We start from the raw sequence: 14,799 nt of genomic DNA on the forward strand, positions 1-14,799 counted from the left end.
ACTAGTGGAAGGGGGCTCGACATCTATTATACATACCTAAAAAAAAAATTAAACCAGGTATAAATAGTAATATTTTCCGCCGAAGGGGGTTTGAATGAACCCCCTTAGTATATGCTGCCTCCGCCCCTGGTGGTGGTTAGACCGACTGTGTTATATAGGGTAGAGTGTTGGTTAGTTAAGAACTCTCATGTTCAAAAGATGAAGTTGTGGGAATAAGGATGTTGAAATAGATATGTGGACATACTAAGGGACATAATATTATGAATGGAAATATTTGTAATAAGATGGGAGTGACATATGTGGTGAAAAAGAGGAAAGTAAAATTGAGATGGTTTGGGCATGTGAAAAAAATGTGTAGATATCCTAGTGAGAAAGTACAAGAGGTTTACAATGGTGGGTGTTAGGATAGATAGAGGTAGGCCAAAAACATATTGAGGGATGACGTGGTGGTAATTAGACAATACATGAAGTATTGGGCTTGCATGGGACATGATGATGACATTAGATTGGAGGTTTTGGACTTGCTTTTACGTGGGTTAGGCTTGGTGGTAGTTTGGAGCACTGTATTTGTTTCTACTTTCTTATAAGTAATATTAGCACTATTCTCGTAGTTTCTTGTCCTTCTATTTATGTTATCACACGTGTTACTTGTATTTTGGTTATCTATTGTTCTGTGTTTTAAATGTTATGTAATGTTTTCCTTATTAGTTATCATGTCTTCTTCGTTTTTATAATTCTTCTTTCAAGCCGGTTTGAAATGTGTTACTTGAGCCGAAGATCTATCATACACAACCTCTGTATCTCCACAAAAGAAAGTAAGGTCTACGTACACTCCACCCTCCATGTACTCCACCTATATGATTACATTGATTATGTGGTTGTTGTTGCCTTTTGTCTTAAGTACTTTTGAATGGCACGTAGTAAGTTGTGTTTGCTTAGTCCAAGTTAGAAAGTATTTGTTTTTTTTTTATCAATATTAGAATGGTGATTTGGTAGAATATTATTAGTTACGCGGGTTTCTAAATTACAAACCAGACGTAATATAGTTTTTTTATATAAATAAATTACTGACTTACTTCCTAACTAGCTACCGACCATTATATACCTTAGACAAAAATTAATCAATGGATAAGCTACCTCTTTACTAGTTATCAAATGACCCATTAGTTTACTGGTCAATGTGGTTTCAACTTTTCCATGATCTTTTTTTCTTTCTTTCTAATTCATGTTATGCTCCCTATTAATTGATCCATTTTTTTTCATATCACATCAATAACTATTTTAAAAATAAAAATGACAACATGAAATGTTAAAAGATTATTGTATTAAATTTCAAGTTATTTCAAATTCGTAAAATAAACCTTGAAAAGTTAGCTTAATAAGGATGCTCTATTTCTTATTTTTGGGTTTCTTATTTAGTGTCGATACTGTCTTAGAGTCTGATTAATCTGAATTCATACGGCTCGGGGTCCATTCTGTACAAGCACTTTCTACTAAGGATTTTTCCATAGTCTGGATTTGTAATTAGTGTATGTCCTCTTGGTCTACTTTTATCAGTTTATGCTTCTCAAATGTTGCATACATCCTTGCTTTATTTTCTAATATTTGATTCCTTCTTTTTGCTTTATTTACTTTTTGACAATCGAGAAATTCTCAAAGGCCACTTGTCACATGGTTTGAAATTCAGTGGACAGAGTTCTAACTCGTGACATGCGTCTAATTAACACATCATATGTGGTCACTTGTGACGTCCTCTTTTTCATTCTATACATTTGAGAAACGGATATAGAGTAAGACTTAAATTTGAAAAAAAAGGTTAACAATCAAAGTGATCTATTATCCCTTTGCATTCTTTCATCAAGATGCTCTTTAGGACTTTTTCGATCTGCTTTGATATGTTTTTCTTTGAATTGATGGTTTATCGAAACAACCTCTCTACCTCCCAAGTTAGGGGTAACCTTTGCCTACACTCTGTCTTCCCATACCCCACTTATGAGATTACACTGCGTATCTTGTTACTCTTTAGGACTATTTAAAGAAGCATGAGTTATGTTGCCTTCTCTGTGTTGAAGCATATATTTGTTGCATTTTTTCCCCAAAAGACTTAGTTAAATTGACACTCAGTAATCAGCAATCACCATCAGATACTGCAGAGTAAACGCTAGATCATATCGATCATTCTTGGAAGTGTTCTGTTCTTTATATGCTAGATTAAGAAAACTTTGAGCAGCTGCTTTTGAATGTGTTTGTTTTATAGTGTATTGTTTATATGACATGAAAGTGAAATAGAAGTATTAAAAGAAGTCATTTTCATAATCCTTTGGAGCTTTGACCCCTAATTTGCTTCATATATCTGGACATTTGTCTCTCTAACCATCAATCACCTTTAAAAAATGATGATAGTTGACTAGAATAAAACATATTCCGCGTTGTTGTTTCTATGATAATTATATATATATATATATATATGTTCTCATTAGCCGGCTGTTGTCTCTTTTTTGCCTTAAAACTTGAACTGCTCCTGAATTTTTCTACTCCACATATTGCTGCAGGCATGAAGTCTTTTAATGTTTTCCTTTGTGTTATGTTTTCTTGCTTATTATGTGTTCTTTCTGTAGATGCATCTTCCAGGCTTGCTGGAAATGAAACGGATCGGTTAGCCCTCCTCAGCATCAAAGCACAGATAACATATGATCCTTCTGGTGTTACGAATTCTTGGAATGATTCCTTCCATCATTGTAGTTGGCAAGGCGTTACATGTAGTGCTCGACATCAAAGGGTGACTCTGCTGGATTTAAGCTCTAAGCAGGTTGTAGGAACATTAGTTCCTCAGATAGGAAATATGAGTTTTCTTAGAGAACTAATTCTTCAAAATAACACCTTCCATAGTGAGATACCACACGAAATCGGAAGGCTATTCAGGTTGAAGAATTTAGTGCTCAAGGACAACTCATTTACTGGTGAAATTCCTGTGGAACTATCAAATTGCACTAGACTCATTTATCTTGATTTGGATGGTAATTCACTGACCGGGAAAATCCCCGTGGAGCTTGGTTTGTCTTTGAGAAATCTTCAGGTACTTTTTCTTAGATCAAATAATTTAACAGGTGAACTACCATATTCTTTGGGTAATCTTTCATCCCTTATTGCCTTAGCAGCAGTAGAGAATAGATTAGAAGGAAGTATACCGTATTCGTTAGGCCAATTGACTAACATGAGTTATATTTCTCTTGGTGGTAATATGCTTTCTGGTTCAATTCCCATTTCAGTTTTTAACTTATCCTCTCTGTATCATCTTGCTGCACCAGTTAACCAACTTAAAGGAAGTCTTCCCACTGATATTGGATCCACTCTTCCGAGTCTTCGCATAGTTCTTTTGTTCTCAAACTTATTAAGTGGTGTGCTTCCAAGTTCCATTTCTAACTTAACCAATCTTGAAATTCTCTCTTTATCAAGAAACCAGTTGTCCGGGAAAATCCCTTCTCTGGAAAAGCTCCGTAATCTTCAAGGACTAGCTATGCATTTCAATAATCTTGGAACCGGAAGAGAAGATGACATGGATTTCTTTTCTTCATTGGTTAACATTACCAGTTTTAAAGAACTGAGTTTGAGTGTGAATAATATAGCAGGCCAGCTGCCTAAGAATATTGGCAACTTAACCAATTTCCGGTCTATTGGTTTTGCTAGGAACAAACTATTCGGACGAATACCTGATGGATTTGTTGATCTCAGCAACATGGAAGTGGTAAGTTTGGAGTATAACCAATTGACTGAAGAAATTCCAGCTAGTCTTGGTAAACTTCAAAAACTCAAGTACTTCTATGTTAACGGAAACAAACTCTCGGGGGAAATCCCTTCCTCTATTGGAAACATAACATCTTTGTATGGACTTAATCTAGCTCAAAACAACTTAGAAGGGACCATTCCTTCAGTTCTTGGTAACTGTCAGTTGTTGCAAATGTTGTATCTTTCTCGAAATAGACTCAGTGGGACGATACCAAAAGAGGTTCTTAGTATCTCATCCTTGTCTATCCAACTAGACCTGTCTGGAAACCAGTTGAGTGGATCTCTTCCCCTTGAAGTAGGAAGTTTAGTCAATCTCGGGTATCTTGATATCTCCGAGAACAAGTTATCTGGAAAGCTTCCAAGTACTTTAAGCAGTTGCATCAAGTTGGAAAACCTCTATGTTCAGGGAAACATGTTTGAAGGTGTGATACCATCATCTTTAAGTTCTTTGAGAGGGATGGAGTATTTGGACTTGTCGCGTAATAATTTCTCTGGTCTTATTCCAAAGTACTTTGAAACTTTCATATCCTTGAAAAGCTTAAACCTGTCATTTAACAATTTTGAGGGTGAAGTACCTCGAGAAGGAGTTTTCAGTAATGCAAGTGCAGCAATAGTCAACGGAAACAGAAATCTTTGTGGAGGTTCTTCCGCGCTAAAACTACCACAATGCAACTTTCCAACATCAAAGAAGGGAAGATTAATGTCATCAACCTTGAAGATAGCTATATCTGTTGCTAGTGCATTATTTGGAGTAGCACTTGTTCTGGTGCTCCTAATTTTGTGTTTCTTAAAGAGGAAACATAGCCCTTCACTCGATTTATCAGATGATTCGTTCTTGAAAATCTCCTACGGGGAACTTCTAAAAGCAACTAATGGATTCTCCTCAGATTATTTAATTGGTAAGGGTGGTTTTGGTTCTGTATACAAGGGAATTCTTGGTCCAGATGAAAAAACTGTCGCGATCAAAGTACTCGATTTGCAGCATAAAGGAGCTTTGAAGAGCTTCATTGCAGAATGTGAAGTCTTAAAGAACCTCAGGCATAGAAATCTCGTCAAGTTAGTAACTGCATGCTCAGGTACTAACTTTCAGGGCAATGATTTTAAGGCCCTCGTTTACAAGTTCATGGTTAACGGTAGCCTAGACGATTGGCTACATTCATTTTCTAATGATGGAAGTCTGCAGCACGTTCGATATCTAGATCTTTATCAGAGAGTAAACATTGCATCAGACATTGCTTTCGCGCTAGATTATCTTCATCATGGAACCCAAACACCAGTGGTTCATTGTGATTTGAAGCCAAGCAATGTCCTTCTAGACAAGAACATGACTGCCCGTGTTGGCGATTTTGGTTTATCAAGATTCCTCCAAGAAACATCTCAAAGAGAAACTAGCACTATTGGTATCAAAGGATCAGTTGGCTATGCAGCTCCAGGTAAACATCTCTTTCCCTTTTTTAGCAGCTCTCACATTCCAACTTTCCCCCTGACATGTTTAAGATCATACTATGTTTAAGATCGTAATATTCAAAAGTCTTACATACTTTCTTAAACTTCGTGGCAAGTCCAAACCAGACAAATATAAAACGGAGTGATTTTGATATGGACTAATGATTTTTTTTCTGCAGAATATGGAATGGTAAGTGAAGTATCAACTTATGGTGACATATACAGCTATGGAATCATCATACTGGAGATGTTAACAGGGAAAAAACCGACAGACGACGCCTTTTCAAATGGATCGAACCTTCACAACTATGCTAAAATGGCTTATTCTACTGGTAGAGTCATGGAAATTGTTGATCAAATGGTTTACCACAACTTGCAAGAAATGAAAACCAAAGATTACATTGAAGAGTGTTCAATTTGTATGTGTAAAATTGGGATTGCTTGCACTATAGATTCACCAAAAGAAAGAATGAGAATTAGTGATGTTATTAAAGAGTTGCAATTAGTCAAAGAAACTTTATCTTAATGTGATAGAACACTATGATATTAGAAGTAAATCATAAAACATTATCTATTTTGTTCTATATATTGTGAGTTGGTAAAATTTCAGCACAATAATTGTAATCCAATTTGTTGTGATATTGATCAAGTAGCAAATTTCCTACCATTAGAAAAAATTACAAAAATTCTTATCATTCTATTTTGGATATATCACTTTACGCGATGTATCAGGATGTATCCAAAACGAGACGCGATGTATTGGAACGTTGATGGTTGATCCGAAATGAGACGTGATGTATTGGAACGTTGATGATTGTATCTGAAATTGAGACGTGATGTATCGGGATGTTTTGGAATGTATCTAAATTCAACCAAATTTAAGAGATTTTTGTAATTTAGAAAAAAATAATAGAAATATGATGTAATTAGTTCTTAACCCTATGAAATTTGTGTAAAATATCAATTTTTATGAAATCACAAATTGAATCAAATCGACCCAACCGACCTAACCCGTATTAACGATTCTAACGGGTGGTAGAATGAGATCAATGATTAAAATTGGGATATTAAATTTTGGATTTAAAACTTGTTTAAGGGCCCGTTTGGCCATGCGATATGGAATCATGAAATGAAATTGAAGTTTTGTTTGGACATGCGATATGAAATTTTTGTGTTGTATATTTTCTCATAAACATAAAAATCTTCATAAGTTGTAAAACTATAAAATAGTCTCAATTGTTTATTCAATCTTATCAAATAAACAAAAAGTTATAAAATCGCATAATAAATTATTACAAAGCTATTTATTCTCTACTTAAGTAATTGTTTCATCTAACTTTAATTTAATAAAAAGAAATTGAACATAAATTGTAGTGTACTAGTCTTTAATATAATCCTCCCACATAGTACGGACAATTTCCTCACGTTGAACTTGCATTTCTCGATCATGTGAACGAAAAGACGAACCAATATTGTTACTTTGAGCCATTTGTTGGTCAATATCATCCGCAACTATATTTTCATGCTCATAGACCATAAATATTTCATCAGTACTTTGGTATTCTCGCAAATAATTATGTAACACTGCACAAGCTATGACAATTTTCACTTGTGTATCAATATCATAATGGTTCATGCCTTGTTTCAGTATTCTAAATCTATTTTTCCAAGCTCCAAAAGTCCGTTCAATCACATTGCGCAGAGATGAATGCCTATAATTAAACAGTTCTTTGGCATTTTGAGGCTCTCTTTCACTTCCTCGGTAATCTTGCAAATAATAACGTAGTCCTTTGTATGGAGCTAAAAATCCTTTTGTGTTTCGGAAACCAGCATCAACAACATAATATTTATCTACCAACAAATATTTTATAAAGAATTACTAAAAGCATATGTGACGTAAATGAGTCAACTTTGTGTAAATAAATAATATTTATTCTAAGGATATAATTTAAAGTTACCATGTGGCGGAAATGGAAATTGTGACGTTGGTTCAACAAGTGCATTCTCAAGTACTTTATTATCATGTGCAGTACCTTCCCAACCAGCAACAACAAAGGTAAATTGCATATCAAAATCACAAGCACTTAAGACATTTTGTGATGTTCTTTCTTTGCGATTACGATATGCTTGTTGCACCGCTTTAGGAACCTCCCCTTCTATATAAGTTCCATCAATCGCACCAACACAATCCTACCAAATAAAAAATACATCAATATTATTTTAGTGAACAAAAAATAAATTGAAAGCATTATAGAATGCACTTCATAAAAATAATGTTTGTAAGAGTAATAAAAATAGTGATTCCAACACAATGCAATGTGATTATAAATTTTATTTATATATGAAATAAATGGTTAGTAGATATAAATGTGGAGTTGTTTTAACAAAATATAAACTCGTGGATTAATTTTTGTATTAAAATATCTCAAATCATGATATGGAATTCCCATATAATTCCATATCATGATTTTTGGAGAATATGGATCGTGAGATGAAATTAGCATAAAATCGCATGGCCAAACGCCTACTAAAAGTCTGAGAAGAAATCAATAATCAGATGTTATTTTTGTGACACTACTTTTTTTTTTCAATAAATTTTTGTTTTTTTTATTAAAAAAAAATATTAGAAAAAAAGTTAAGGAAGAAGTTTTAAACCCCAACCTCTTCGACCGCCGTATACCACCGGTCTGCTCATCCCCAACTTCTCCGGCCGCCGTATATAAGCGGTAGGTTCTCCCCCAGCTTCTCAGTTGGTGGAAAAAAAGAAGAAGAGAAAGGACAATGTTGAGCTTAAACAACACTCTCCCAACTATTTCTGTACATCAAAGAATGTCTTTCGTTTCTACAATTTTTGCTCAAAAGAGAGTTCTTTTTCGTACAATAGACAAAAATCAGCGTGTTTTGTTTTCGTCATCGCAGCAAACTCAGAATAGCTCTCCTATATTGTCTTGTAGAGCTTCATTGGAAGTGGTACATGACTCACCCAGGTACTTAATTTGATATGGGGTTGCTCAAGAATCTTTAAAAGTTTGTATTTTTAATATGTTAGTGATTAGTTCTTGGTGAAAAATGCATATAATCCTTTTTGCTAATTGATTCTTGTGTGTGTGTTTTTTTGGTGGGGTGGCGCTAACTTGAATTTGACGCTTTATTTGCTAGTTTTTTCTTGGGGTTTTATTGAAATTGATGTGTTCCTTTTTTGTTTTTGAAATTTTATTCATATTCTGGCTACTTCTTGCAATTTGGAGTTTATATGTTAATGTGCTCTTCATGAACGTTGCTATGAAAAAAACGTTTCAATTCGTGTGTTTTACTTTCCTTTTTAGTCCGTTTTCGAAAGAACTTTGTTTTCCAATTTTGCACTTAACATATTTAAGACGCGACATTCTACGTAGGTTTAAAGTTTAAGACTTCAAGATTCAAAAGTCTTTTAAACTATGTAAGTCAAAACCAGACAAACAAATTGAAACATAGGGAGTACTTTTATATGGTTCTTGTTGATGGTGCTCTGGAATGTGTCTAACTGTCAAATTTGATGCAGTGGTTCAGCAGTCCATGGACTATCAGAAACGGTTGTGGGTGTTTTGGGAGGAGGGCAGCTGGGTCGTATGCTGTGTGAAGCAGCATCCCAAATGGCAATCAAAGTGATTGTCTTGGACCCAATGGAGAAGTGTCCTGCTAGCGCACTAGCACATCAACATGTGGTGGGAAGCTATGATGACAGTGCCACAGTTGAAGAATTTGGGAAAAGGTTGAGTTTTTACTAGTCATATGTTTTTCGATTTTGATTTTTGAAACTAGCTAATTTGGATGTCATAGCAGGTGTGAAGTACTAACGGTTGAGATTGAGCATGTTGACGTTGCCACACTTGAGAAGCTTGAGCAACAAGGTGTGGATTGTCAACCCAAGGCTTCGACTATTCGCATAATACAGGTTAGTCTTTTAATATGTCTTAGTTTGGACGAAAGAATGTTAATTGCTCTGCAATGCTAAGATTATTTCGTTGGTTACTCATACAAACAACAATTCTTTGCTTGGTTCATTTATGCTTTCTTGTAACAGGATAAATATCTTCAGAAGGTCCACTTTTCTCGTCACGGTATCCCACTTCCTAAGTTTATGCAGGTTCGCATGTGGTGGCAAGAATTGCCATTATTATTTATCTTCCCTGTGATATAAATTTGATAATTCTTACTTATCTGGGAAATACAACACAAACAGATTGATAACCTTGAAAGTGCTAGACGAGCAGGGGACATGTTTGGTTATCCTCTTATGATAAAGAGCAGGAGGTTGGCATATGATGGGCGTGGCAATGCTGTTGCTAAAAGTGAGGAGCAGCTCTCCTCTGCTGTTAATGGTAATATGCTAATCTGAACAAATTTGCTATGTATTTCCTTTGCTTCTTAAATTTTTATCCAAGTGCGAAAATAATGCTCTGGGAGAAGAAATGAGTAGATAAGTAGTTTCCGTGAGTTTCTAATTTAATCTGTCTTTGAAATAGCGAAGAAGTCACATGGAGATTTGCTAACACATTTATGGGCTTTATATTGAATGATACTATCTCAGGGGAACACTATCTGCCAACAATAGTTGGAAAGCTTCTTTGGTTAAGAATTGACATTTCCACTTTTTCTCTCTTTAGGAATGTATGAAACCTACTTCATTAATTTGTTTGTCCTGGATTGAAGCTTAATCAGGCTGTGATAATGTGTGGTTCAATTATATTTTCAGCACTTGGAGGATATGATCGTGGTTTATATGTTGAACAATGGGCTCCATTTGTGAAGGTTAGAATTTGTTTCATTTTTAAGCGAGTTTTTATATATGCATTTACTGATCAGTTTCTACAAAACAGAATAGAACTATATTTGTCTTCGCTTTATGCAATTATACAAGGAATCATATTCATCCAGTGCTATTTATACCAAGACATTATGGATCTCAACACCATTATCTTGAAGCTCAAAGTCAACGAGACAACCACTCTCTCCTCTTTATTTCAGAAGGCATCATTAGCTTTACATAGATTTGAAGCAGGTTTTGCCTAACTCGTAATTCTGGATGGGAAACCTACCTTCTTGAAATAAGCAGTGTTCAAGCCAAACCAAAAATTCACATAAAATCAACAAAAAAACATTGACTTATAGCTTGATTTGATTTTATTTGGTATATTCATACAAAAAGTCATCTGGGGAGTTATTTTGGGGTTTTTGTTTTTGAGGATTAATACATGTTGAAAAGGGGCCCTTCAATCTTTAGATATATCTTCTAAAGTGAATTTGAAAGTTATCCATGTTGATGGACTATTTGTCATTAGTCTAACGCTAGAAAGCTTTGAGATTAATAAGGAGTTAGAGTATATAAGTTTGAAAATGCTCTTGTTTTAGCAATATGTTTTTGAGGAAGGTGACAATATATTAAACATCAGCTCAAAGGTCAACATATTTACTCTTGTTTTAGCAATCTTGACTTATTAGTATTTAGACCGGAAGTTTTCGTTATACCTCGGAGGTCATTTCAAATTTGATATTCATGTGAAGAAATCACCACCTTCCGCTACTTCTTAGACAGGGATTGGCCTGTCTTTTCTAACTTCTAAAGATTTTGATAGATAATTAAGAACCTCATTTCTTTGATTTCAGGAGCTCTCAGTGATTGTGGCTAGGGGAAGGGATAATTCGATTGCATGTTATCCTGCTGTAGAAACTATTCACAGGTTTGATTGTGTTGTTTTTCCTACATATTCACCATCCTTTGTGTTAGCATGGACGTAGTTTGACTGTGCTATCATTTCCTGATTACTGGATTTTTTGTTTTGACAGGGATAACATTTGTCATATCGTAAAGTCACCTGCTAATGTATCTTGGAAGATTATGAATCTTGCAACAGATGTTGCACACAGAGCTGTTAGTTCATTAGAAGGTGCAGGAGTCTTCGCTGTTGAGTTGTTTCTGACAGAGGATGGTCAGGTTGTCTGGCATTTTCCACACGTATTAGATATATTTTTGTTTTATAGAAGGAACTATATCAGTTTGTGTATTTACAGATATCTTCAAAAGCATTCATATTTTTTAAAACTTAACATGTTTGTAATTGTTAACTTCTTGCAGATTTTACTAAATGAAGTAGCTCCGAGACCTCATAATAGTGGGCATCACACCATTGAGGCTTGCTTCACTTCACAATATGAGCAGCATTTGCGGGCTGTCGTTGGCCTTCCGCTTGGTGATCCATCAATGAAAACTCCTGCTGCAGTCATGTATAACATATTGGGGGAAGACGATGTAAGCTTCCTTAGTAATTTTTCTTCCCCACAATTTTGATGAGTTTAGTAAATGCTAATTACTGAATTACTGTTGGAGTTTTTAAGGAAATTTTGTACACATGAGGCATTCTGTCTTTTTCAATATGCATTTTCACATGAATGTGTTGAAGAACAATTGCTTTTACCATCTGTGTCCCTAATACAACACATCAGCTTGCGTGTGAAGATTGGTGTTTAAATAATGCTGCATCTTCAAAAAAATTGTCTCCATGCATTTTTGAAGTTTGTATTTGTTGTTTGCATTTATACTAGTTGCATGAGCAGCAGCTATCGTATGCTTGTCTAACATTGTGTTTTTGCTTCTAGGGAGAACCTGGATTTCTTTTGGCTAATCAACTTATTGGAAGGGCATTGGGAATTCCAGGGGCATCTATTCATTGGTATGACAAGCCAGGTTGGTGGATTTGACCTCGTATTGGTGGTCTTTGTCTCCATACGTTCCTCATATACATTTCTGGATGTAACCTTATACTCTCTTTCCCATTAAAAAACAAAAGCATGTAAGTATGCCACCAAATAGTGAAACTGTATGCTTCAATGACTTGTAGAGATGCGAAGGCAACGGAAGATGGGACACATCACAATAGTTGGCTCTTCTATGGGCGTTGTGGAAGCGCAGCTAAAAGTGATGCTAAATGAAGACAGTGTTAATAACCAGCCTGCAGGTTAGTTGTCAAAATGCTTCATAAACATATTCAAGTTCTCTGTGTGTAAATATTGCACTCTGGTTGGATATTCTGGAGTAGTTGCAACCTTGATTTTTCTTTTCATCCAATATGCAGTTGCACCACGTGTTGGAATCATAATGGGATCTGATTCAGATCTTCCTGTTATGAAGGATGCTGCCAAGATTTTAAAAGAGTTTGATGTGCATGCTGAAGTATTCACCATTAACTATTGCACCTCCATTTCCATTTCATTTGGCAGCTTGCCAATTGTGTTTACCATGAAATATTTATCCAAGAACCTTGTAATGATGCAGGTAAAAATTGTTTCAGCCCACCGTACACCTGAGATGATGTTTTCTTATGCATTGTCTGCGCGAGAACGTGGTATCCAAGTAATAATTGCTGGGGCTGGTGGAGCCGCCCACTTACCTGGTCGGTTGTCTTACCCTACAAAATAACTTATTCTATTGTAGGTCTTCTAGCATACACTAAATGTGGCTTTTTGGTTGAGCAGGAATGGTCGCTGCATTGACTCCACTACCTGTTATTGGTGTTCCAGTACGGGCTTCCACATTAGATGGACTTGATTCTCTATTATCCATTGTTCAGGTACTTCTGTTACTCTAGATTATTCAATTATGTCAAGTCAGTAGTTATGGGGGTTTAATATCTTTTTTAAGTTCAATGACCTCTGTGAGTGTGCTAGCTGGAAAAATACCTAAGAGATAATTAAAAACAATCCTTTCAAAAGAAAATTTAATAATGATAACAATTTAGGATTTTGAGTTAGAGAGAGAAAAAAAAAAAGAGATAAGAATTGCAAAAGAATAATGCATGTGTTATCTTTTAGAGGAGAAAGTGTCGTTATCATTATTCTTGGTTGGACTAGTGCTCAAGTCCATTAACTAAAATTATGTCTCAATCCAAGCTAGTTCGTCAGCTACATGAATCTTCACTATCCATTTTGCTCCACTTGGAGTGAATATCCTAGTTTTATCTCTTCAACAGAGTTCTATGCCTTACTGTAAGTATAACACCTTGGACTCATGGATGGAGCCTTCTTTCTGCTGGTAGTGGCAATGCACCCTGACCTATTAGAGGCCTATATTTTTCTGAAATGCTTTAGAAGGAAAAATGTTTACTTGTTCCTTTATTCTTTAGATGCAACCTTGCTCTTATGGTCGTGGTAGTTTTGGGCAACTATTTTAAGTTGCTTTATTGCTTGTGTAATCAGCAAGTTTACAAGTGACAACTTGGTAGTTGGGAATATTTCATTCATACAGCTTGTAAGACATTTTTGGTCATAGCAGTTGAAAGATCATGGTTTCTCATTTATGTAGATGCCAAGAGGAGTCCCTGTTGCAACCGTTGCAATCAACAACGCCACAAATGCTGGTCTGCTGGCAGTAAGATTGTTAGGAATCAGCGACATTAACTTGCAAGCTAGGTAATAAAACTTTCCTCTCATCTCTCTCTATAAAAACTTCTTCCCTTCCCCTTCTCTCACCACCTACTTAAAGTCGTCAGAATGAACTGGAAGAAATTATATATTTTTTTCTTGAAAAGAGCAAGTATGAGATGTCAGTAAACGGAAGAATGAAAGACTGCAAGATACTTTTTCTGATGGAAGTAATAACATTACTATGTTCTAATGCTATTTAGCTCATTTTCACACACACCCCAAAAAGTGACTTTTTTGTTTTTGCTCGACACGGTTGATTATGAGAATGACTTGGAACATAATGATCATCTTGTAGGATGGCCCAGTATCAAGAGGACAGAAGAGATGAGGTTTTGGTAAAAGGGGAGAGACTAGAAAAAGTTGGCTATGAAGAGTATCTCAACTCTTAAAACTATTTCAGCACCAAGCTGTTTCTAACATTCACTAAAGTGTAGTAGCACAGTGTCACCTGCATTGTACAATAGTCAAATATATTAGATAGCATGAGCTGCACAAACACTGGTTAACAGCAAGTTATTTTGGCGCTGTTTCGGGAGCAAATTCATTTTGAGGCAGATGAAAGAAAAAACCATGAAACAAGATTACTTTGTACAAGCTTTCTACATGGAATTTTGTTAAAGATTTGTTGTTCACTTTTAGTCTTTTCTAGTTTGGATTTTAGAGGGGTCTGGAGTCTAATTGTTCAAAATTAAACTACTGTCTTGTTCTACAGACCCAAGTTTGAAAGTATGACAATTACCATTTCTGATATATATGAGATTAAGAATATTGTATTTTTGCTGCTTTCTTACATGCTTTCTGTAAGTTAATTTATACCAATCAGAGTCCCAGGGATGGAAAAACAAAGATCATATCTTGATTGTGTACTATAATGCTATCCCTATCGATAGAGGAAGTTGATATGCGAGATGGACTTAGTTGGCTTCATCTAATGCTTATACTACTTTCAAGCTCACATCAAAACATGAAGTGATTTGGGCTCAGCTCGAGTCATGTCCATCAACTATATTTGTTTAGTTTGTTTTATAAAATCAAATCAAATTAAGTTAATGTTAAGTCGATGGGGAAGATAATTTCCAACATGTCCCACCCATCTAAGGACAAATT

The 14,799-nt window shown here is 35.4% G+C and overlaps 2 protein-coding genes across 2 annotated transcripts; both read left to right on the forward strand.

Moving 5' to 3' along the window:
* The first annotated feature begins 390 nt into the window (after positions 1-390).
* On the forward strand, positions 391-5,758 carry LOC125835732 (probable LRR receptor-like serine/threonine-protein kinase At3g47570). Its single transcript, XM_049514832.1, has 3 exons — positions 391-415; positions 2,619-5,219; positions 5,412-5,758. The coding sequence occupies exons 1-3, from the start codon at positions 391-393 to the stop codon at positions 5,756-5,758; spliced, it is 2,973 nt and encodes a 990-aa protein (XP_049370789.1).
* Positions 5,759-7,886: 2,128 nt separating this feature from the next.
* On the forward strand, positions 7,887-14,465 carry LOC125835886 (phosphoribosylaminoimidazole carboxylase, chloroplastic). The gene is made up of 16 exons (XM_049514983.1): positions 7,887-8,219; positions 8,774-8,983; positions 9,055-9,166; positions 9,296-9,358; positions 9,455-9,593; positions 9,968-10,023; positions 10,879-10,952; positions 11,059-11,206; positions 11,348-11,521; positions 11,869-11,956; positions 12,111-12,227; positions 12,345-12,442; positions 12,545-12,662; positions 12,745-12,839; positions 13,571-13,677; positions 13,988-14,465. The coding sequence occupies exons 1-16, from the start codon at positions 8,014-8,016 to the stop codon at positions 14,079-14,081; spliced, it is 1,899 nt and encodes a 632-aa protein (XP_049370940.1). The 5' UTR covers positions 7,887-8,013; the 3' UTR covers positions 14,082-14,465.
* The last annotated feature ends 334 nt before the right edge of the window (positions 14,466-14,799 follow it).

Source organism: Solanum verrucosum, unplaced genomic scaffold, assembly GCF_900185275.1.
Source record: "Solanum verrucosum unplaced genomic scaffold, falcon-dt-bn FXZP01000128.1, whole genome shotgun sequence".
Classification (NCBI taxonomy): Eukaryota; Viridiplantae; Streptophyta; class Magnoliopsida; order Solanales; family Solanaceae; genus Solanum; species Solanum verrucosum.